Source organism: Epinephelus lanceolatus, chromosome 15 (assembly GCF_041903045.1).
Source record: "Epinephelus lanceolatus isolate andai-2023 chromosome 15, ASM4190304v1, whole genome shotgun sequence".
In the NCBI taxonomy this organism is placed as follows: Eukaryota; Metazoa; Chordata; class Actinopteri; order Perciformes; family Serranidae; genus Epinephelus; species Epinephelus lanceolatus.
The window spans coordinates 20,479,788-20,503,077 of record NC_135748.1 but is presented as its reverse complement, the minus strand read 5'-3'; the positions used below and the strand labels follow the sequence as shown (position 1 = coordinate 20,503,077).

Sequence of the window (23,290 nt, the reverse complement as noted above, 5' to 3'; positions counted from 1 at the left end):
GTTATATATGCCTTCACCATGGAGACACTGTGGTGTATTTATTTCATTTTTACTATACTTACTTATTTATACTATACTTTTCACTATAACATCCTTGTATCAAGAGCTGAAATGACGGTAGAAGTAGTGTTGGTATATGCAATTGATAAAAGTGTTAATGACAATGATAAAGACAATAATCATAATGATACAATTGGTTATAATAATAGAACTAATGATGATGATAACAATAATGATAATAGTAATAACAACAGTAATTACAACAACATTGATTATGATAATAAATTTGTAGTCCCCATTTTCAGCCTTTTACACTAATAAACCAAAACTATAACCCCTCCTGTGGAAGCCCATAAGTGGAGGCTGGTGTTTAAACAGATGATGAGTGATAATGTAGTAAAACACGTTGGTAATAATATGAAATGCCGCATGTCGTCATAGGGCAAATTAATACTGTATTGTATCAGTGTGCTATATGTAAAAATGTCCTTACAGCTACAAACAACTACATTATATTGTGTTATAAACCACTTGTGAAATGTTAAGTAGGTGGATTTAAATACAGTGTTAACAGTTTATTAAATTGTGCAGACAGAGATATGTGTAACAGTAGCATGCACACACATAATCAAGGTTCTGATTTGGTAAAGATACTGTTCATCATTACAGAAAAATTCAGTCAGAAAGTCAGAAAGTCTCCAAGGTGAATTTAACTCTTTATGGAAAAAGTTGAGCTTGCGAGCAAATGCAGTAAACATAAAGTGTTAAGTTGTATAATTTGGGGCTTTTTCACAAATCCATTTCTGTTTTTGTCCACATCTAACATCGTTCCAAGCCTTGAAGAAGTTTTCTTTGGCATGTACAACTCCACAGTCAGAGTCACCTTGTTTGTTACTGTTTGGCTCTCCATCACCCCAGTACCTGCAACAGATGGTACGTTACTTTACAGAGACACAGTACTTTCCTCGTTTCCACATTATGCATCTTTTTGTTATTCAAATAATTTATTCCAGGGGACAAGAGTTGTAAATGCCTACCATACTTGACAGGACATGTTGACATCAGTGATTAAAACCATCTGTCAGAGAGCCCCCATTTGGCCTATTTGATTAAATTCTCTGCACAGCAAGTCACTCTCTATGTTTGCCAAAGTTACATTATTGTAAGGAAATGCAGTTGAGAGCAGAGGTTGACCAATGGGGGATTTTCAAGGCTGATATACTAACAATAGTTTGGAACAGTTAAAGTAATAAAAAATAGAAATAAATATAGATCACTGAATATCAAACTCAAAGTAAGAAATACCTAAATAAATATATAAATCTGGAACTGATCCATGGGTGGGACAATATGCTAACATTTCCTGCAAATACTCCAGCATGCAACATGTTAAACTCTTACCCTTCAACCAGTGCTCTTCCATCCACCCATCTCCAAGTGTCTTCTTTGGGGAAATTCTTCAGTCCAATCCAGAGGCCCATAGTGGGGTTTGGGCGGTATTTGTTGTTATCCAGTAAGTGGTTTACAGTTGCCTTCTAACGAATAAGAAATATATATTTACATAAAAACAAACAAAAGACGTTAAAATTTTACACAAACAGGGTTCTAACAAAATATAAATGAGTTTTGAGTATCCCACCTCTTTGTCTTTGCTGTCTATAACTGCAAGGTCACCTCCGTACATCTGGCAGTAATCTCTCGCTTTTTGCCATGTTTTGACCCCGTCACTTTCCGAGAATGGGAAGTAGTAACACACTGAGTTCAAGAAAATCCATCTTGGTGGACAGTATTTGCAGCCATTGCCTGTTGCCAAAGAAAATAACAGTGAATGACAAACATATAAAATTAAAAAGACAAATCATTATGCTATTAACATTTTTATGATATATACAATAATAGTAAAACAGGTCTTACTCATTATTTCTATTTGGTATTTCAGTTTTGCAGCTTCCTCAGTCTTTGTAACAAACTGCTCTTTATACTTTGTGCTTCTTCTTGTCTGGTGTTCAAGCTCCCATTCTGTTGGAATCTGACGACTCATCTCACTGTCCAGCTGCTTCTTGGCACTGTCTAATGATTCGACTGCAGCCTTGTAAGTATCCTGGAGTTTGGCCAACTCGTTGCTGATGCGTTCTGTATCATTAGGTCTGGTATCTGGGAGTTTGTTGTCTATAAGTGTTGCAGACAAAAATTTTTAGAGCAGCAAAGTATTCTTTTTTTCCTCATTATCCTGTTTCTAACTGATTTCATCCACATAGCGAAGACTTATTTATATCTAAGCCACCCTGATAGGATGTAGATGTCATGCAAATATGAACAAACTAAATCACATGGAAAGAAAAAAACAAGACAGAGGTATTACTATCAGTGACCTCTCACAATGGCTTTGTAGTCTATTCCAGAACTAACGCTCTGCTGTGGTGAGATAATCCACTGAAAGGCTACAGAGGTAGAATTTACCACTAGAGCTAAAAAAAATTGCCTTTTCTAGTTTCCAAACAGTATCAGCAGGAGAATGAAAAAAAAATCTTCAACTAAAAAAAGCTTTTGGACTATTTACAGAAGGTGAATGCACTCCAAAATAATTCAGCACTTATGCATAGGCTTATTCAATTTAACGAGCACAAAAATATTACATTCTGCCATGAATTTCTACCATTCCTGAAGTAGTTCGATAAGAACAGATAATCAATCTGTTAGTACGCAGTAGCACGCGGTTACGTTAACTTACAGTGAACCCCCAGGCCGATATCAACCATTAGTAAAACAGCAGCAAGTAGCGCCAGGCTCACTGCAGCCGGTCTGTTAAGTCCCCCAGGTGATTTTCTGTACGTCGACACTAGACAGGTAAAAGATGACTCAGTATCATAAAGCCAGAAACTGTTTTAATCAAACACTGCACTTAGGCCTATATCAAAATTGTACATATTCTAATTACATTTAATGTCGATGCTTTACTTATTATAGAGGCTTTATAACAATGAAAAGTGTGAGTACACCAATCAGCACTAACTAGTCTCAGCATTTCATTCATTTCTGTGGACAAAAGTGCACAGTGAAGATCTAAACACAGGAAATATTCACGGAATCTTCACTCTACCCAGCCCCGTCCTGCACAGTACACAGTTAAAAATACCCAAGAGCTATATACAAGAATTATAATGGCCAAGTGTCAGGGAGACAAAGACACTGACAAAGCCTATTAAGTAGCTATTAATGATTGTTAAAAATAAGACTAAAAAAAACACATAATACAGACAGATGATATTAGTCAGGGGTCGTCAGTTTACTTAATAACAGAAAAGGGGTCCCTTAAGGAAAAAGGTCGGGAACCACTGGTGCAAATGTTAACTTTTAATTTACATTACCTGGTTGCCTGTTTTGGTTAGATTGGGGGTAAGAAGGTTGCTCCTCATCATGCAGGTTCCCATCATATACCAGTGAGCTGAACCCACCTTCAAAATTACAACCAGTGATTTCTCCCTTTACCATTCTGACTGCAGAGCTGAGAGCAGTCCTAGTGAGAGAGAGGATTTGTCTGGAAACCAGCCTGTGTTGACACTTAAATCTACCATTGCTTAGCTCATCAATGGTAAGTTCATGACGATTGAATTCTAGTGAAAACTCTCTGGCATGAAAAAGGAGATGTGAAATTCTGAATAGGATGGATGCCAATCCCTGTGTGTGTATGTGTGGATTACAGTTGGTAAAATATCAGTCACAAGTATGGTGTAATACACTGTTAATGTCAGCAGATGTGATACAGCTCATTTTTACATTGAAACATACAGTACAGGCCAAAAGTTTGGACACACCTTCTCATTCAATGCGTTTTCTTTATTTTCATGACTATTTACATTGTAGATTCTCACTGAAGGCATCAAAACTATGAATGAACACATGTGGAGTTATGTACTTAACAAAAAAAGGTGAAATAACTGAAAACATGTTTTATATTCTAGTTTCTTCAAAATAGCCACCCTTTGCTCTGATTACTGCTTTGCACACTCTTGGCATTCTCTCGATGAGCTTCAAGAGGTAGTCACCTGAAATGGTTTTCCAACAGTCTTGAAGGAGTTCCCAGAGGTGTTTAGCACTTGTTGGCCCCTTTGCTTTCACTCTGCGGTCCAGCTCACCCCAAACCATCTGGATTGGGTTCAGGTCCGGTGACTGTGGAGGCCAGGTCATCTGCCGCAGCACTCCATCACTCTCCTTCTTGGTCAAATAGCCCTTACACAGCCTGGAGGTGTGTTTGGGGTCATTGTCCTGTTGAAAAATAAATGATCGTCCAACTAAACGCAAACCGGATGGGATGGCATGTCGCTGCAGGATGCTGTGGTAGCCATGCTGGTTCAGTGTGCCTTCAATTTTGAATAAATCCCCAACAGTGTCACCAGCAAAACACCCCCACACCATCACACCTCCTCCTCCATGCTTCACAGTGGGAACCAGGCATGTGGAATTCATCCGTTCACCTTTTCTGCGTCTCACAAAGACACGGCGGTTGGAACCAAAGATCTCAAATTTGGACTCATCAGACCAAAGCACAGATTTCCACTGGTCTAATGTCCATTCCTTATGTTTCTTGGCCCAAACAAATCTCTTCTGCTTGTTGCCTCTCCTTAGCAGTGGTTTCCTAGCAGCTATTTGACCATGAAGGCCTGATTGGCGCAGTCTCCTCTTAACAGTTGTTCTAGAGATGGGTCTGCTGCTAGAACTCTGTGTGGCATTCATCTGGTCTCTGATCTGAGCTGCTGTTAACTTGCAATTTCTGAGGCTGGTGACTCGGATGAACTTATCCTCAGAAGCAGAGGTGACACTTGGTCTTCCTTTCCTGGGTCGGTCCTCATGTGTGCCAGTTTCGTTGTAGCGCTTGATGGTTTTTGCGACTCCACTTGGGGACACATTTAAAGTTTTTGCAATTTTTCGGACTGACTGACCTTCATTTCTTAAAGTAATGATGGCCACTCGTTTTTCTTTAGTTAGCTGATTGGTTCTTGTCATAATATGAATTTTAACAGTTGTCCAATAGGGCTGTCGGCTGTGTATTAACCTGACTTCTGCACAACACAACTGATGGTCCCAACCCCATTGATAAAGCAAGAAATTCCACTAATTAACCCTGATAAGGCACACCTGTGAAGTGGAAACCATTTCAGGTGACTACCTCTTGAAGCTCATCGAGAGAATGCCAAGAGTGTGCAAAGCAGTAATCAGAGCAAAGGGTGGCTATTTTGAAGAAACTAGAATATAAAACATGTTTTCAGTTATTTCACCTTTTTTTGTTAAGTACATAACTCCACATGTGTTCATTCATAGTTTTGATGCCTTCAGTGAGAATCTACAATGTAAATAGTCATGAAAATAAAGAAAACGCATCGAATGAGAAGGTGTGTCCAAACTTTTGGCCTGTACTGTATAAAATATTACACTGTTGACTAGGGGTGTAACAATCCATCAATCTAGATCTATATATCAATTCAACGATCAACAGTCCAATATCACCGATGCAAAGTGTAAAAATCGATCCATATTGTCATCTTTAGGATACGCTTTTATTTTGAAAGCCTCTGTCACCGTCAAACTGCAGTGGGGAGATGGCAAACAGCCAAGAGAAAGATGATGAGGATAACATTAACTCATGAATAAACCAGCAGTGTGTATTTTCAGTTCAGTGGAAAAATTGGTCAACCAGAATGATGATATTATGTATCATGTTGAAACCAGTGATTTACACCCCTACTGTCCACATATTGCTTGTAAGCCTGTATGAGGATTTCGCACCATCGCTGGACATGAACATTTCTCCATCCTGTGTAAAATTATGCTATATTAACACATTCAGTTAGAGATCAACACCAGATTGGGGTTTCTTTGACACTTCCATGAGATGCTGAATGATGATTGTGAAAGAGGCTCAGATTTTCTTTCCTTCTCTGATTGCAGTGTACTTCCCTATTGCTCTGTATTTCTTTGTTGAGGTTTTACAACTGGTCATTTGAGAAACTAATTATTTCTTAATGTAATAGTTTAAACCGTTGGGAAATAAGTTGTTACTGAGAGTTACAGTGTTTTCACATTTAGTCCTTTTTAAATGAACCAAACTCAGTCCTCTTAAAGTGGACCAAAAGTTGGAACGACAGAAAGAATACTCAGTTCTTCTTGCATTCACATTGTCAGTTCATATGAAAGAGAACTCAGTCCAGTTGCAGTTTGATGTTTTCCTTGTTCCATATCTAGAAGAATGCAGTTGTTTCATCGTCAGACCAAAGTACTCTTTGTCCACTGGCCGTGCTGTCGTTACCTGTGGCAGTGGTTCCGTTGTGTTATTATGCGTCTCACTGAAATAGCGTGTGATCTGTCTACGGCAAGTTTGGAGGGCTACAATACAAAAGCAAAAGGCAAAGCGGACCCGGGGCGTTTTGTGTGCACAATGCACAGGTTAAATGAACTGAACCGCGCATTGGAACTCAGACCCCTTGCTTCAGAGGGGTCTGAGTTCTCTTGGAGTGTTCACATTTGTGCAAAAAATGCTGAGTGACCACTCTGAGTGCGCTTAGAGGGCTGAAAAGGACCAAGTGTGAACACCCTTAAAGTGGACCAAAAAGTGGACCAAGAGACAAGGGACTTAGTTCTGTTTGTGTTCACATTGTCAGCTCATTGAAAGAGGACTCAGTTCTCTTTCTGGTCAACTTCAGCTCTGGTGGGGCCTCAGTATTGTTTTTACTTTGACGTGACACTGTAGTGCGGTTATGAAGCCCCTCACTTTCAGATGAACTTAAAATTGGAGGAAAACTTTAGTGTGTCTGTGCTGTAGACTGTTGCCATTTGATGTATTCTGCATTCCACATCTGGAGACATGCAGTATCTTCCATGGACCAAACTACTCCTCTTCCTGTGTCCTTGCAAGCATTACAGGCTGACGTGGTTTTGTCTGTCTCTTCAGGTGTCCCAGTATATTAGCATGTGATCTAGAGGGCTAAATAAAATGGCAAAGAACAAAGCAAACCTGGAGCGCTTTGTGTTCACAATGCACAGGTTTAGTGAACCGCAACACTGGCTTGAAGCGAACTGAACTCAGACCAACACTCCCGAGGTGGACTCAGTTCGGTTCACTTCAGAGGGGTCTGAGTTCTCTTGGAGTGTTCACATATACCCACTGCTCTGAGTCCGCTTAGAGGGCTGAAAAGGACCAAGTATGAAAACACCCTTAGACGATTAATATATCTCTTATAGGTTTACGTCTTAATTAGTAGTTAGTCGATATATAATCGATTAATTCTTGACAGTAATATGTTTTAATCCGCTCAGTCTAATCACTCAGCTCTTTAAATCATCGGCTTACTCTCACAAATGCAGATTTGGGGGTCCAGTTAAAATAAAGCTCTTTTACCGGATTACAGTGTTATGAAGCATTTAAACATAATTTATCAACCATCAATAAAGCCATTAGTTGAAAAACTCAAAGATTTTGTTAGCATGCTTTAGAAAGTGATACCTACAGATGTTTTGAACCGAATTTCAGTTAAAACTCTTTTGCATGGGAAAAGAGAAGTGAAATTCTTGTTACTAATATTTTGGATGCAATATTCACTTTCCATGAATTCCAAATATGATTATTTTGCACATTGTGAAATAATGCATGCGTTTGTATGACTGTGTGCATGTGTGAGTGTGTATCTGTCTGTCTGCAGCCAGTCTTACAAACTGCTGGACCAACTGGTCATATACTTTGTGTGCATGATCTCCTGTGGTTGTGGTGATTCATATATGAAAAAGTTGTTTTCATGGCTGTTTTATACCGTCACTGACTGCTGACTCCTCACTCCTCTTAATCTGCCGTTAGATACCGCAAGTTTTCTACAATTGTCTTGGCTAAAAAAACAAAAAAACATGCCTTACTGTCTGTTACAGGCCACATTTTCGTTGTAGCTTAAAAACAGACATCAATAGAAAAGTTTGGTCTCATTTTGAACCAGAGCATCTGCATATTAACTCCATACCCGATATGTTATAATCCATTAAAGTGATCCATTCCTGTTGCCCCATTTTTGTTATCCTTAAGGCCATCTTCACTGCAAGGAAGGTTGGAGGGACAGTTCCACAGCGGGAGCATTTTTAGAAGCAGCAGGATTTATCTGCCAGATTTTGTAGACTTGCAGCTTTTGTTGATTCTGCAATTTTTCCTTGACATTTGTGCTTCCATCGTAAGTAAGTAAGCTACATAGTTAAATGGATTCTCCATCCATCCATCCATCCATCCATCCATTTTCATCTGTTTATGCAGGGCTGGGTTGCGGGGGCAGCAGGCTGAGCAAAGCACCCCAGATATCCCTCTCCCCAGCAACGCTTTCCAGCTCCTCCTGGAGGACCTCAAGGCGTTCCCAGGCCAGATGAGATATGTAGTCCCTCCAGCGTGTTCTGGGTCTACCCTGGAGCCGCCTACCAATGGGACATGCCTGAAACACCTCCAGCAGGAAGCACCCAGGAGGAATCCTGATCAGATGCCCTAACCACCTCAACTGACCCCTTTCGATGCGAAGGAGCAGCGGCTCTACTCCGAGCTCAGCCCAGCTACCCCACAGAGGAAACTCATTTCGGCCACTTGTAACCACGATATCATTCTCTTGATTCTCTCTCACTACCCAGAGCTCATGACCATAAGCTAGGGTTGGGACGTAGATGGATCAGTAAACTGAAAGCTTCACCGCCCCTCTTACCATGACAGACTGGCGCAGCGCCTTATCACTGCAGAAGCCGCACCAAACAGCCGATCCATCTCACACTCCTTAAATGGATTATTTTGGCCTATTTTAATTGTTTATTATTACTATGAACTACTTTGTTATGCTGTAGACAGAAAGTTAATATGTTTGAAGTCCAGATCAAACGATCAAATGGAACACATGGATCAAAGATTTGTGGCTGTGTTGTAGTTACTAACAATATATTTAATCTTAGTAATTATATTGTATCGATATTTCACATGCAGTGCCTGTTAGCAGGAGAACTCAATCTGCTCTGTGCAACACATTGTAGCTCCTTCAAAAATAGACGAGGCACGTATGTTAATTAATTTCTGGGATGCTTTTGAGAGGCGCTGCGTTGCCTGTGCAGGAACAGAACTGTCTAGAGTGGCCACGATCAGCTTGGACATCTACCTGACAGAGATCTGCACTTTACTGAGAGCACTTTTCTAGTGTAAGTGTGGTCTGAGAACAGGGTCTTGTCATGGTAGGAAAAGCACAGGTGAAATTGCTAACATTAGTATGACTTAGTTCCATCAAGCAGGGCAGTAGTCACCATATACATTGAGGGGGACACGTCCCTCCCAATGTTCAGATATGCCCAAAATGCCCCCCCCCCCCCCCCAATACATAACTTAAACTGAAAAACAACAACAAAAAAAACACGTTTTTTTTTTCATTGCTATTCTACAATAGGCAACCACATACCACCATCCGAAAAAATGTAATTATCATAATTATAACTAAACATAACAAATCCCCTTTATTATTACTATCGGTTGAAGTATTACAGTTCTGCGTGTGGTTTGTCCAAGTGGAGCTGCTGTAGCAGAATGCCAAGGCTGGTTGCCATGGTTGCCATCAACGTGATTGCCAGACTGCTGTATGGGCAACATTCCAGGCAGGCTATGGAAATTTGTCTCTCTATTCATTACTAAATAAAAGTGGAAAACGAGAATGTAATATGAGCGTTACGTAGGCTATATTGTAACTGTTTATTATGATTTTGTAAAGTCTTATGAAATTTTGATATCGTGGATGGTTATGCTAACTAGCTAGCTAACAACAAGCCTGCGTGAAGTTTGAACTTGAAGGGTGGCAGAGACATTCGGCTTTTTTTTTGGCCAGTTTCAGAAAAGAAGCAAAGTAAGTTAAGAGCAGTGAGAAAATGAGTAGCGTTACCCTATCAGTCGGATTATAGAAGTAATGTTAGTTATACAGTACGGTAGCATTAGTACAAAAAATGAGTCAGTGTTTCTTGATATAAGAATTATTGTCATTCAGTAAGGGTGTGTGTGTTTTAGGGGGTGGGGGGGCATGCAGATTTGGTCCCCCCCAATGTTGTCTCCATGGCTACAGCCTTGCCATCAAGTGTGCCAGTAAGCTATCCCAGTAAGGTGGCATGCACAGCACCAGGGCCTCCGCTAAATGGAATGCAGCTCTCATTAATGTTATTAAATACCCCTGTGCGTCTCCTTTTATGACATGTCAAAATGTCTGCTGTGGAAAAAGGTCGATATTTGACAGTGAAGGGTCTGGAAAAGCTTCCATCGAAATCTGTCACTGTGGAGTCCACAGTACAGTTGCCTAAATAAGAGCTATAGGTGAATTGTCCAAAGGAGTCCCCTCTCAGCCTCCCATTGATGATGTACAGACCTAGCCACTGACAGAGCTGGAGAAGATGTTTCTCGTGGGTGTTTATGGATGTGTAATAATTTCTTCTTTTGAAATGAACAGAAAAGGGGATATTCTCTCCTGTAAAAAAAACTGGCAACTATCTCTGCTTAACTTAATTTCATTACCAGTTCTGGAGTTCAGACCCCCACATAGGGTTATATCAGACTATAAATAACTAAATAGATTTTCCAAATCTTTAAAGGGATTAAAGAGATAATCATATATTTATAACTTTGATAAATATGACTTTAAAGTTACAGTCATTGCTGCTTGGCCTGATAAATGATCCCTAACAGTGCAATTCATTCATCTGAATAATAACAGCATTAAATCATCATGAAAGTTATTACAGTTCAACCTGACCAGGACTTGTTGCTAAAAAATTCCCAGAAACATGAGATAAATCTTTAAATGGTTTTATTCTTTAAACAAATGAAACAATAAAAACAATGTGTTTTCTGCTTGAGCAGAACTTCCTGATTCTATCTTGATGTCATTTCACATATCCAGTTCATAAAACTGTGGTTGCAATTGGCATCGTTACGGGTCTTCCAGGGAGTCATACGGCTAGAAATTACCATTGCACAGTCTTCTCCATGGTATCCAACGTTGTTTGGTTCTCCATCCATCCAGTACCTTTGGAAAATGACATCAGCAATTACAAAAGCAATCAAAAATATTAATCAATAGTTACTACAGCATTAAGGGAATAATACAGCAACACTCACCTATTTTCCACCTCAGTGACATTATTAATCCAGACCCATTTCCCTTCTGTGTGCATGTCAGTGAGACCAACCCAGAAGCCACCAGCCATCATATGGTCAATGGTGTGACTCACAAAATTCTGTGTGAGCACACAAAGAAATTGAGTTTTTAAGTGCTCAAATACAAAATCCAAATGTATAAATACTTATTTTTATGAATTTAGTTATTTATTATTATTGTCACTTTTTACATTCTATCTCTGTGTCTTTTTTTTGTTTTCAACCCACCTGCTCCTCCGGATAATCAATCACAACCAGGTCGGCTCCACGACTTTTACAGTCTTCTCTGCTTTTTGGCCAGTTCTTTTCAACATTAGGGGACTCAGTGTAAGAAAAGAAATAGCAGGATGAGTTGAGAGGAATCCATCCAGAGGGGCATCCGCTACAGTGTTCCTCTGCGAGAAACAAAAGATTTCTTGTCACTTTAGATGTTTTTCAGGATTCTAAGTTAACAGATGAAATAAAAATATGTACTATGACTCTTTCTCACCCGAAGCTGAAACATTGGACAACAGAATTGCCCTCTCTTCTTGCAGTGCCTCTATCTGTTTCTGATAATTGTCATTGATGGTCTTCTGCTGCTCAATTTTCTCTTTCATCCGTGTGTGGTTTTTGAGCGCGCTCTCTAACGCGCTTTTGGCCTCCTCCTCAGCTTTGATTACATCGCTGTAGTTGCCACGGAGATAGTTGAGCTCATCGATGAGCTGTGTTGCAGCTGAGTGGGAAACCGGGAGGGAACCCTCTTTGACTTTGGCACCTGAAGAGCGGTGAACATATTGTCACAAAGACAGCGAGAACTGTGTCAAAACTGTGTGCAGTAATGTAGTCGAAGGCATATTTGTAGCACAGTGGACAATGAAGTTGTATATTGTAATTCATGACATTTTACTAAATAGAAGTAAAATGTATAGAGGGAAAAAGGATAGACGTATGTGAAAATTAATCTTATTAGAGAAAAATGTACAAACAAAAACCATAAAAAAAATCATACGGAATATTTATACATATGAACATTTTAATAAAGCTTGTTCTGCATTGGATGTACCTTAAAACATTTTCTAATGCATTTTGAAATTATTGTAAGATTTTGCACAAGATCTTTTTTCAGTCAAAAGTTTCTGTAAGTGCAATTCCACAGAGAAAGAAATGAAACTTTCTGTCTACTGTAATACTCACAGTTAATCCCAATAACAACAGCAGCTATCAGCAGAGTGACGTTCAACAGACCCAGACAGAGTAAAACCAGTCGGTTAGATCCATCTCCACCTGTGAATATTGTAAATCATAATGATTATATAGAAGTGAAGAGTATGACTATGATAAATATTACTTTAAAGCTACAATCACTGAGTCATGGTAAATAATTATATATATAAAATATAAAACTGCTATAAACTGCTTAAAACCATAGGTTCATTTGCTGAGAGAAAGAGTTAAAAAAACACCTGTGAGGATAAAAGTGGACAGGGAGTAAGAAACATGTCAGACACTGTCAAAGATTTTGAAGTCGTACCTTGTCCAAACTGTTTATAGCGAAACTGAAGATTTACGCCAGTGTTGAGGAAAACCTGAGAAAGCCTCTGTATGAATGATACTTTCTGCCCATCCTCTGTCCTGCTTTGTGGATTTGCCATTGCAGCACTGCAGCTTTGCCCACTCATCTGTTTGTGCCTTGCTTTTATATCTGTGAAGGAGAGGGGTGTGTCTGGCTTTGAATCCACCCCCACCTCAGTGCATTGCACATTTCCTTAAAAGAATTAAAGGTCCAGTGTGTCGGATTCCGTGGCATCTATTGGCAGAAATGTTACATGATATTCATAACTATGTTTTCATTTGTGTATCATCACCTGAAACTTGTGTTTTTGTGACATTAGAATATCCACTATGTTGTTTCGACAGCGGACAAATCCAACACTGGCACTATAGGGACAGTCGTGTTTTTGCGTCAACCATCATCGTTCTCCTGCACACTTGGCACACAGAAGAAGTCTCAGTTGGTTGCAATCTGCAACATCAGCGCCATGCCACTATATCCTACACAATGTTGGGGAGTAACTAGTTACATGTAAGTAGTTAAATGTAATTAAACTACAAAACAATGTGATTGTAATCAGTTACAGAGAAAAAACATGTAATTAAGGCCATGTTTACATGAAAATGTTTCTCATTCTCGTTTTGAAAAAAGTTCCGTGTTCAGACTAAGGATAGACCGATACATCGGCCGGCCGATATATCGGGCCGATATTTGAGTTTTTTACTTGTATCGGCATCGGCCGATACGCGCAAACTTGAGACCTGTAATATTTGTTATCATTGTGTCATTTTTTTTTATGTAAATTGAGGGAGCAAAAGCAGTATCGGCCCCAAATATCGGCTCAAGAAAATCGGCAGTCCATAATCGGTCATCGGCTAAGGGTGATGGAAAAAAATCAGTATCGGCATCGGCCCTAAAAAATCCATATCGGTCTATCCCTAGTTCAGACGAGGTGGAGTTGTAAATCTACACCTTGCTGGAGAAGCATTTCTAAATTCAGTAGGGTGAGCAGCACAAACAGAGCTCAGGAGTTGGCCATTGTTGTGGTGATGGTCGACTTTCTCTCCCCATTTTCAAAACGTTGCATTTTCAGGCACCCAAAATGCCGCTGTCGAGTAAACGATTAGCCAAAACGCAACTAAAGTTTACCGTTTTCATTTGAAATCTGACCTAAAACAGGACCTAAATTACAGCTACTAATCAAAATGTTCATTATTACAAAGGGGTTACATTCAAATATATTCTTCTCATTAAAATGTTTTATTTAGAGTATAACATTAATTTGCATCTTGTCGCCGTGCAGGAATGTCCTCTTTTGACATAGCCTATACCCCGACATTTTTCATCTTTATTGCCCACAGATTTTTATTGATAGTGTTGACAGAAATATAAAGCTAAACAGAAAAGCAATCCCTAAAGCATTAAAAACCATGCCAAATAATATACATAAATATTAAAGTTTTGGAAACAAATGTTTTTATATACAATATGTAGTAATCTTGTTCTGCATTGAATGTAGCTCAAAACATTTTCTAAAGTATGCTGACATAGTTAAAAGTTTTGCACAGGATTTCTTTTTTTTTTTTTTTTCAGGGGAAAGGTGTCATTAAGTTATCGGATGTAAGTCAGATTCCACAGAAGAGGGAAATGAAATTTTTTATCAGTTACACAAATCCCGACTCCAACAGCAGCTATCAGCAGAACAAAGTGTGACAGGCCCAGTCAGTCACTCGTGTTTTTGCACAGTGAGTTTGAAAGCAAGTGCTTCTTTCTATAAATCCAGCAGTAACATTAAAACTAAATGTGAGAAAATGTTTATTTGACAGTCCGTGGAAAAAATGGGTTGGGATATCTGGTGCTGCATTTAACTGTTTTTCATTTTATTTATCCAACCAGAAATTCTTTAACATGTTGGGTGCCTCAGGGGTCAGTTCTTGGACTCATTTTATTTTCATTATTGTCGAGTTAATGTTGAGTTTTAGCCTCATAGCCTGCCTGAACTTGACCCGGCATAGACAACAACAGAGGACGCTGGACAACTCCACTCATTCTCTTCATTTATTGAAATGATGAAAAGTTGTTTTGTGTCTCTTTGTGGTCGTTTTGTGCCTTGTTGAGGTCGTTTTGTGTCTCTTTGTAGTCATTTTGTGTTTCTGTGGTCATCTTGTGTCTCTTTGTAGTCATTTTGTGTTTCTTTTTAGTTATTTCGTGTCTCTTTGTGGTCATTTTGTGTCTCTTTTTAGTCATTTTATGTTTCTTTTTAGTTATTTTGTGTCTCTTTGTGGTCGTTTTGTGTCTCTTTTTAGTCATTTTATGTTTCTTTTTAGTTATTTTGTGTCTCTTTGTGGTCGTTTTGTGTGTCTTTGTAGTAATTTTGTGTCTGTGTTGTCGTTTTGTGTCTCTGTAGTCATTTTTATGTCTTTGTGGCCATTTGTGCCTCTTTGGGGTTGTTTTGTCTGTTTTGGTGGTTCATTTGTGTACCTTTTGTAGTCATTTTAAGTCTCTTCCTGATAAGTACGTGTTAACTTCAGTGACATTTTGCAGGTGAGGGCTTGGCTCCTCAGGTCCTCTAACCTTTTTACACCTAGTTTGTAATAAAAAAAAATTTTAAAAAACTTGTGTGAAAAAAGAAGGCCTCCAAGAGACCTCTGAGGGAGCTACAAGGTTCCCAGCTGGGTCATTGTGCAAACCTGCTGTTTCAACAATCACAGCTCCCAAAGGTGTGGCAAAAAGCCAGTTTCAGTTAAACAACTGCCATGACCTATTGGCTGGTACAATTGAAAAACACTGTTGTGTAAGACAAATATTGGACATCAGCAGAAACGCACCTTCCCTGAAATTAAGCCTTGCATTGCCAGTGTTATGATGCATGCTTGCAGGACGCACAGGAAGACTTGTGTAACTTGTGGACAGAACTTTAACAAAATGCAGCCTGAAGGATGATTGACTCGGGAGTGGATTTATTTTAAAGCCAAGGTTTCACAGAAGTTGCATAAGTAAGTTAATCATTAAGTTAAGTTGTATTTTATATAGCATCTTTCAAAAGTGCTGTACAAAAGGAAGGAGGTTAAAAGAGCAAAGATGAGTACAGCACAAATATTGCAACAGGAGAAAATAGCACAATAAAAAACAATAAGTAGCTTCACAGCTCCACGAGTCTATGACTCAAGCATAAAAACACATATTAAAAAGAAAGGTCTTCAGTTGTGACTTAAAGCATTTGATGCTGACCTAACTGACCTGTTTGCTGACCTAACCCCCAAGGTATCCCCGGACAACAAATGCACAGACCCCTTGTGTTTTCAGTCTTGAGTGAGGTACAATTTGCAGGCCCTGTTTAGCCAATGTTATTAAGGAGTCTGTATGGCATAGATGACATATTTGCACCCCCTGCTGCTCACACATATAAGTGCCACTTTGTAATTCATTCACTCAGACTTTATTTACACACAGAAAAAACACATTTAGGAACCAAAGCTCTTTTGTATATGCACTGTATGTCAAGGTTACATCATAATAAGACTACAATAAAAGTCTCAGCATACTAACATGTACACAGTTGCAATGCTAATGCCATGTTCACCAACAAAGTTAAGCATGCTAACATTTGCTAATTACTCCCAAATGCAAAGTGTACCTGAGGCTGATGGGAATGTCATTACTTTTGCAGGTACTGGACAAAAAAAAGTTTGGACTGACTGGTGCTGCCAGAGGACAAGTCACAGGAATAACAGAGACAGTAAGACAAGTCCTCTGTCATGTCATGACATTTATAGTTGTTATCTGACAGCTTTAGTTACCAGTTAAATTTAAGTCACATTTTAACAGTTAAAACATTTGATCAATTTAAAACCTATTATGCATGCTTATAAATTAAACTAGTTTGTTACAAGTAGCCCTGCCGTGATAACAATAAAACACTGCTTACATTAACACACCAATAATAATATACATATAAAACCCTCTGACTGGGGTCATTCTGCATAACGAGTACTTTTACTTTTCATACTTTCACCACCTTTTAATGCTAATAATTCTCTACTTTTACTTGAGTAACATTTTGTCAGTGCAGGACTTTTAATAGAGTTTTTTTTTAACTTCATTACTTGAGTAAAACATCTCAATACTTTTTCCACCACTGCTAAGAATAAATCAACTTTAAAAGAATTTTAACCAAGCAGTGACAAAAGAAGTTATGGCAACAGAAAATAAACATCAATAAGAATAAAAAAAAAACATCTGTTGTATTAATAAAGTGTTCATGAAAAGCATCAGTGTGTTAGTCAAGAGCATCATATCATGAGTTGACTAAAACTCAGCCTGGATACAGACCGCCGTGCTCTCCACAGCTAGTTGGGTTCCATTTCACATAAATATTCCTTTTCAACTGGGCAGGTTGCATCATACCACGTTGCCATTGGGTTCTCAATGTTCATAATTGCTCCACATCGTTGACCACCTACTCCGTGGTTGTTGGGCTGGCCTGGTATCCAGTACCTAAAGCAAGGCCCAAGTTATACTTAATAATGATCATAATTATTATTATTATCACCACAATTCTAATAGTAATAATCTACATCTTTTAAAAGAATCTTTAGACACACCTTTGTACTCTTTTTTTCACAATATGCCGGTAATTATCATATGAAATACATTTGAGAATCTCTTCACGTCTTTAAAACAAACAGACCTGGTGATTAAACCAGTAAAAACACTGAATAAAACAGGTTCATGTGAAAAAAGAATCTGTATTTTTCCGACACAGAGGGGCTGTCAACTACAGTGGCTGATGCGAAAACACAAAGACACAAAAACTCGAATGACCCTATCAAGAGCTAATGTGCAGTTTGTTCACTCTGGGCTACTGTAGAAACATGGCGGTGCAATGTGGCAATCCCCGTAGACAAAGACCCGCACTAGCCTATAGAGGTAAAAGGCTAATTTTAAGGTTAAAAAAACACGACAAGTATTATTCTCATTTGATTATGCACTTAAAAGACATTTAAATTGTACTTTTGAAATGTACAACAAGAGGTAGCTTGTGGTTTAATGGGCACCTAATTTCACAATTATTAAGATTATATACAAGGTTAATGAGCCTTTCTGGTTATGGAGAAGATCGATACCAAACTAAATATGAAGCCAGAGTCATCAGGCAATTAGCTTAGCGTAAACATGGTTCCTAGAGGAGTTACATATGCACCTAGTGCTTGGCAAGGCACATTGACTGAGCCAAACTCAGTACTATATTGCCAAATCAACATGGTTGACTGGAATTTGTCTTGATGAGCTTACTTAAAGGTATACTACACAGGATTGTCGGTTATTGTTTGAAAGTGAAAGTAATTGCCAACCTCATTCACTGTTGTTTGCCATTTCACCTCGCTATATTCGCATTTTATGGCCCAGTGTCTCTTGGATACTTGTTGCTTCGAGTCTGGCACCTATAAAGCCACAGCCTCACCTAAACACTGTGGGGGTACACACCCATAAACATCCCATTGAACACAGAAAATAAGAAGAAAATATGAAGATACAGACAGAGGGCTGCAGAGTCTCTGCAAATAAAGACGTTGCCATGCACTTCTAGTGGGTCAAGAGTGATGTCAAGAGTCAGGTGCTGAATTGGTGACACTTAATTTCAGGTGCTGATTGTATCGATCTTATGTGCTGCCTGGTTGAAGATGTGTGTGAAGCATCCGTGTTTTAGAACACGTAGCTTCTTTGCAGCAACATCTATATGTGAAGCAGCGTCCACTGTCATGGCGACAAATTAGTCTGGACAGACACGATTGTAAACCGTAACTGCAACTTGACTGGTTTTCGAAAGCATATAACCGCGAGTCGTGATTCGAGTTTCAATTGTAAACAGCGTGAGCAACAAATGTAGCTATCTTGGACCCAAATTTGGCCAGGCTGACTGTTTTCCCCAGCTCCCAGTCTGTATGCTAAGCTAAGTTATTTGCCTGCTGGCTCCAGCTACATATTTACTGTACGTGAGACATAAGCATTGCATTGATCGTCAAAAAGGGGATGAGTGTGTTTCCCAAAATGTCAAATGATCCATTAAACACTGAAACACTACACAGTGAGTCTAAAATCTCTTACCCTTGATTGTGAAGTGTCACATTATTTATCCACACCCAACTGCCTTCTCCATGAAAATCGATCAGGCCAATCCAAGTCCCTGGCTTTCTCCACCATGGGCGAATGCTTTTATCCAGTTTGGGTAGGTACTCAAAAAGATTGAGCTAAATAAACAGAGTTTAACAACATCACAATGAGTTAGTTAAAGGTTTACCTTTACAATATTCATTACCAGTGCAGGCCCAGATAGCAAGTGATGAGATGATGAAAAAAGCAAGTAAGCAAAACCTAAAATCATCTACAGCTCACCCCTTTTCATAGCAGATAATTTCACGTGTCAGATAAATCTTGGGTGCTATGTCTGATATGTTGAAGTGAACGAATGGATATGATTGAATTGAATTTGGTGGTGGAAGGTCAAAGGTCAAGGTCACTGTGACCTCATAATGCTCTGCAAAGACTTTTGTGTCCATTATTCAACATTATATCAAACAAAAGGGGAGACATTTGATTAGATACTGAATTGGTGACTGATCTTGAAACTGTGCTGATTGTATAGATCTCCTGTGTGTGGAGGATCCGTGTTCTAGTCTCGCCACCAGACAATCAGAGATCTCCACCTTCTGATTTAGTTAAGCAAAGTGTCTAAAGACTGACTTGTGAGTCTATCCGTGTTCTCACAGACATAGATGGAAACTGTAGGAGAAACTTGACTGGTGTGTAGAGGCGTACAACCAAGAGGTGGTAATTCTTGTTTCAGTGATTGTAAATTCAAAAAATGTCATTCCTCATCTTCAGTATCACTTTCATCTTAATCCTGGTTTTTGGATCTTGAGTTCTGGTCGTTCTCACATTGTTTATAGCAAAAACAAAAGTCAGTGCACTGTACGTTTCTTGACCTACAGGAACATCTTTGTGTTGAACAATCTCCTTTGCAGTGGCATCCCACCATTTCAGTGATGGCCTGAGGAGCAGGTGGTACAAAAGTGGTATTGGGTCTCAACTGGCCTTTAACATCCATGTAGCCATTTTGCAGGGGATTCAAAGTTACTTGCTGCTGACTGATTGTCTGGCCCCAAACTCGAGCTTGCACATGTAGCTCCCCCATCAATAAGCTGTTTCAGTGCATCCTCTGTAGGTGGTAGCTTGTTACTCTCTGCCTTGTACTTGTCAAAATGTGCCATCTCAGGTCTGGAATGTTTCTTATTGTGATTCCTTTTGAGTAATGGGAAGCAAGCACAAACCTAGTCAAGCATTTCTGTTGTTCCTCTGTTACTCTAAAATTATCTGAAAGCATCCTCAAAGCTTCAGTGATGTCATCCTCAGCTTACAAGAAGCATGTTACGTTAAGCCTAGTTAACACTAGACAACTTCAGCCCTGATTTGCCACTTGCAAATACTTTTTGGAGCCCCCCCAACAAGATAACTAAACACACACTAAAAGATAAGACACTAAAATGATATTTTTCAGACTGACAAATCAGGAGAAAGCTAACTTAGATCAAGACATGTCTTTCTTTTTGCAACACACTCTCAAGAGATCTGGCAACAGCTGATATGATCTCTTACTGGTTGACATCAGACATTATATAGATAAAAATGTGCGCTATCCTTTGACTGGCTCCATCTCTTGCATCACTGGGGATGCATTGAAGCATGTTTGCATATCTCAATCTCAACAAGACAGCCGCATGGTCGCTCCTCCCGTACTCAGGCAGCGCTGCTCTGCAACCACCCTTTAATGGCGTATGGCAGTGATCCAAACTGTTAATTCTCCTTGTGACACAGGGTGAGCAGTAACAAGACAGCACCTCACATTTATGTTGCCATATCAGTCCTTATTTACCATTAAGCACACACCTCCTCCCTTTCTCTCGACAGAGTCTTCCGTTCTGCCAGATCAATAGAAAAAGAGTCTGCCTGGTTGAGTCACCTGGTTGAATGACGCTGTCCATCCACGCCTATGTCTTAGCTGCCAAGCGAGTTCTCGACTGACGACTGCTAAATAACTTATTGTGTTTAAAATTAGCTATGTACGTCAACCAGTGGATAACCCTACCCACTCAGCTAATCTCTGCTGTTGTTTTTGTAAAGCCAGCTACTAGCGCTATCTAGCAAGTGTAGTATAGTGTGTCTTACAGTGCCTTAATAAGAGATACGAGACACGTTAACAAGAGACACAGCAATTATTTACCTGATACAAAACATTTTATAGGCAAGTGTAGCATCAGATTCTATTTCTGATATATTTGAAATGGTCCTTTTTGTTTTCCTGGCTTGAAAAATATGGAATTAACTACTAAATTCAGAGCCAATTTGATTTATTGTAAGGGATACAGCTAAAAAACGGGTTATAGGTGGTCGCCATTTTGCATCTTTTTGTGGTCTTTGAGTCTCTTCCTGGTCGGTATGTGTTAATTTGAGTGATATTTTGCAAGTGAAGGCTTGGGGGGGTAGGGTGGGGGGGGGGGGCCAGATGGCCCATTCATTATTCTATCCATGCATGTCCTAGGATGCCATTCCCCAATTATTAAGGAACTACTGCCTTATACTACTCTACTCTCCTTATAATTATCTTAATTGCCTCCGTGTTTCCACTGAAACTGCAACACTGACTGTGTTTGGTAAGCAGGACGAATTAGTGGACCAAACTTCAGTAACTTGTCTTCTAAACACTGCCACATGGCCTGTCTCTCAGTTTCTCTGCACTACAGTATCCACGCTGTATAATAGGACTATTGGTGTACATTTAGACATCAAGAATAAATCTACCCACTCCTTCGTGTCTTATTTCTATCTACATACTGGACTCACCTGCTCCTCCAAGCTATCAATCACAGCCAGATCGCCCCCACGCCTGATGCAGTCCGCCCTGCTGTCAGTCCAGTTCTTTCTAGGATTGGATGCTGATATAGAATGGAAGTAGCATGATGTGTTAAACAAGAGCCACTCTGACTGGCATCGTCCGCAATTTCCCCCTGTTGAAAGAAGAAAATTAGTTAAAGTCACGACAAAAAGAAAAATGTTTGATTCCAAAATGTAAAAAATGGATTCGGCTCTCACGAATATCAGATGTACTGGACTGCAGTGTTGCTTTCTCCATTTGAAGTATCTCAAGCTGCCTCTGAAAGCTGTCACTGGCTGTCTTGTTCTGCTCTAACTGCAGTTTTAGTTGCTGATGGTTCCTGAGCTGTTCCTCTAATGCTTGTTGGGCCTCTTCTTGAGCTTTAATTGCTTCGGTCTGCATTTTCTGAAGTTGTTTCACCTCTACAATGAGCGCTTCTGCTGTTATTTGGTGTGGATGAGATTCCTCACTGACGTTGCCACCTGTGATCAGCAGAGATAAAAGGGACCCTTTTTATTCATGTTACATGTGATTAACATAAAACATTGTATGCATTTACCAAGTCATAGCATTGGGTATAGAAAGGGTAAATATAGTTAATTGTCTGAGCTTGGTAAATATGTCCGTAGCTTAATTAATAAATTGTTTAATACAGTTTTCCCCAGACTGACTGATCAGCAAGTTAAGTATGAATATACGACACCTTCATTGGATCTGTTGTACTCACAGAAAATTCCAATAACAATAGCAGTTAACATCAGAATAGCGTTTAGCAGTCCTAAACACATGATAACCAGCGGATACCGAGGAAGACTTCTGGACCCAGCTCTGACTGTGCACATAGATCCTGAACAAACAGACACTGGTGTGAGCTTGAAGTGAACAACAAATAATAAAGCAGTATGTTTTCAAAGATCATTATGCGGACAGTTTTAATAATGCAAGCCTACCTTTGTTTCCTGTGTTATGGTGTGAATTTTTTCCATCTGTGCCGCCATCATCATTCAAATTCATGTCTGGATAGCCGTCTGGTCTTCAGGTTTTTACTGAGAAATCCCCTCAGCGTGTTGCTTTTATCTGTGTGAGGTGGGTGCTGTGTCAATATTACAAAACTGTGTGTGTGTGTGTGTGTGTGTGTGAGAGAGAGAGTGAGTGTGAGTGTGTTTGAAGTTAAATACATGTGACACACTGATACATACTGATTCACCAAATTTGCTGTGGTGACCTCTGATGTGCCACCCACATGGGGCAAAGATTCAATTAGATGAGAGTTCGATGATGTGATGTGATGTGATGTACTGTACTGTATGTCTAGAAGTCTTGAATGTGGGAGAATTTTGATTGATGTAACCCCTCCTGCTGCACACAGATATGCAGTATGTGTTCCTTTGAAATAAAGTGACAATTACCCTTTATACCACCGTAACTATTCCTTAAATATATCTGATAGAAGATCATTGCAGGCAGTGTATAGGACAATATAGGATTATGATATGATTTTGTATCAGTGTGATACCTTGGTACTCTACCAAGTACTTAAAGGTCTAGTGTGAAGGATTTAGTGGCATCTAGCAGTGAGGTTGCAGAATTTAAAGTCCAGGTAAAGCACCATCAGTGGTTTCTTTCTAAGGGG

At 39.4% G+C, this 23,290-nt stretch overlaps 3 protein-coding genes across 3 annotated transcripts; all 3 read right to left on the bottom strand.

Moving 5' to 3' along the window:
* Positions 1-560: 560 nt before the first annotated feature.
* LOC117267004 (uncharacterized) lies at positions 561-3,570 on the bottom strand. The gene is made up of 6 exons (XM_033642558.2): positions 3,369-3,570; positions 2,732-2,839; positions 1,915-2,169; positions 1,640-1,803; positions 1,402-1,535; positions 561-921 (listed from the first exon to the last, which is right to left on the bottom strand). The coding sequence occupies exons 1-6, from the start codon at positions 3,490-3,492 to the stop codon at positions 765-767; spliced, it is 942 nt and encodes a 313-aa protein (XP_033498449.2). The 5' UTR covers positions 3,493-3,570; the 3' UTR covers positions 561-764.
* A 7,254-nt stretch (positions 3,571-10,824) lies between these two features.
* LOC117267181 (uncharacterized) lies at positions 10,825-12,895 on the bottom strand. The gene is made up of 6 exons (XM_033642910.2): positions 12,705-12,895; positions 12,368-12,457; positions 11,682-11,948; positions 11,420-11,586; positions 11,153-11,271; positions 10,825-11,060 (listed from the first exon to the last, which is right to left on the bottom strand). The coding sequence occupies exons 1-6, from the start codon at positions 12,850-12,852 to the stop codon at positions 10,907-10,909; spliced, it is 945 nt and encodes a 314-aa protein (XP_033498801.2). The 5' UTR covers positions 12,853-12,895; the 3' UTR covers positions 10,825-10,906.
* Positions 12,896-16,152: 3,257 nt separating this feature from the next.
* LOC117266913 (uncharacterized) lies at positions 16,153-22,763 on the bottom strand. The gene is made up of 6 exons (XM_033642332.2): positions 22,608-22,763; positions 22,385-22,504; positions 21,876-22,139; positions 21,627-21,790; positions 18,834-18,976; positions 16,153-17,222 (listed from the first exon to the last, which is right to left on the bottom strand). Exons 1-6 carry the CDS (start codon positions 22,669-22,671, stop codon positions 17,075-17,077), a joined length of 903 nt encoding a protein of 300 aa, XP_033498223.1. The 5' UTR covers positions 22,672-22,763; the 3' UTR covers positions 16,153-17,074.
* Positions 22,764-23,290: the final 527 nt, after the last annotated feature.

Bases quoted from the DNA above. Each gene is read 5' to 3' on its own strand.
- LOC117267004 (XM_033642558.2), bottom strand. From the start codon at position 3,492: ATGGTAAAGGGAGAAATCACTGGTTGTAATTTTGAAGGTGGGTTCAGC. The intron at 2,840-3,368 runs GTAATGTAAATT...TTACCTGTCTAG, and splicing joins TAACCAAAACAGGCAACCAG to TGTCGACGTACAGAAAATCA. The intron at 1,536-1,639 runs GTGGGATACTCA...CTTATTCGTTAG, and splicing joins TAGACAGCAAAGACAAAGAG to AAGGCAACTGTAAACCACTT.
- LOC117267181 (XM_033642910.2), bottom strand. From the start codon at position 12,852: ATGAGTGGGCAAAGCTGCAGTGCTGCAATGGCAAATCCACAAAGCAGG. The intron at 11,949-12,367 runs GTGAGTATTACA...ACCGCTCTTCAG, and splicing joins TGTTGTTATTGGGATTAACT to GTGCCAAAGTCAAAGAGGGT. The intron at 11,061-11,152 runs GTGAGTGTTGCT...CATTTTCCAAAG, and splicing joins GTCACTGAGGTGGAAAATAG to GTACTGGATGGATGGAGAAC.
- LOC117266913 (XM_033642332.2), bottom strand. From the start codon at position 22,671: ATGAATTTGAATGATGATGGCGGCACAGATGGAAAAAATTCACACCAT. The intron at 22,505-22,607 runs GTAGGCTTGCAT...CTGTTTGTTCAG, and splicing joins CCATAACACAGGAAACAAAG to GATCTATGTGCACAGTCAGA. The intron at 21,791-21,875 runs GTGAGAGCCGAA...TTCTTTCAACAG, and splicing joins GTCCAGTACATCTGATATTC to GGGGAAATTGCGGACGATGC.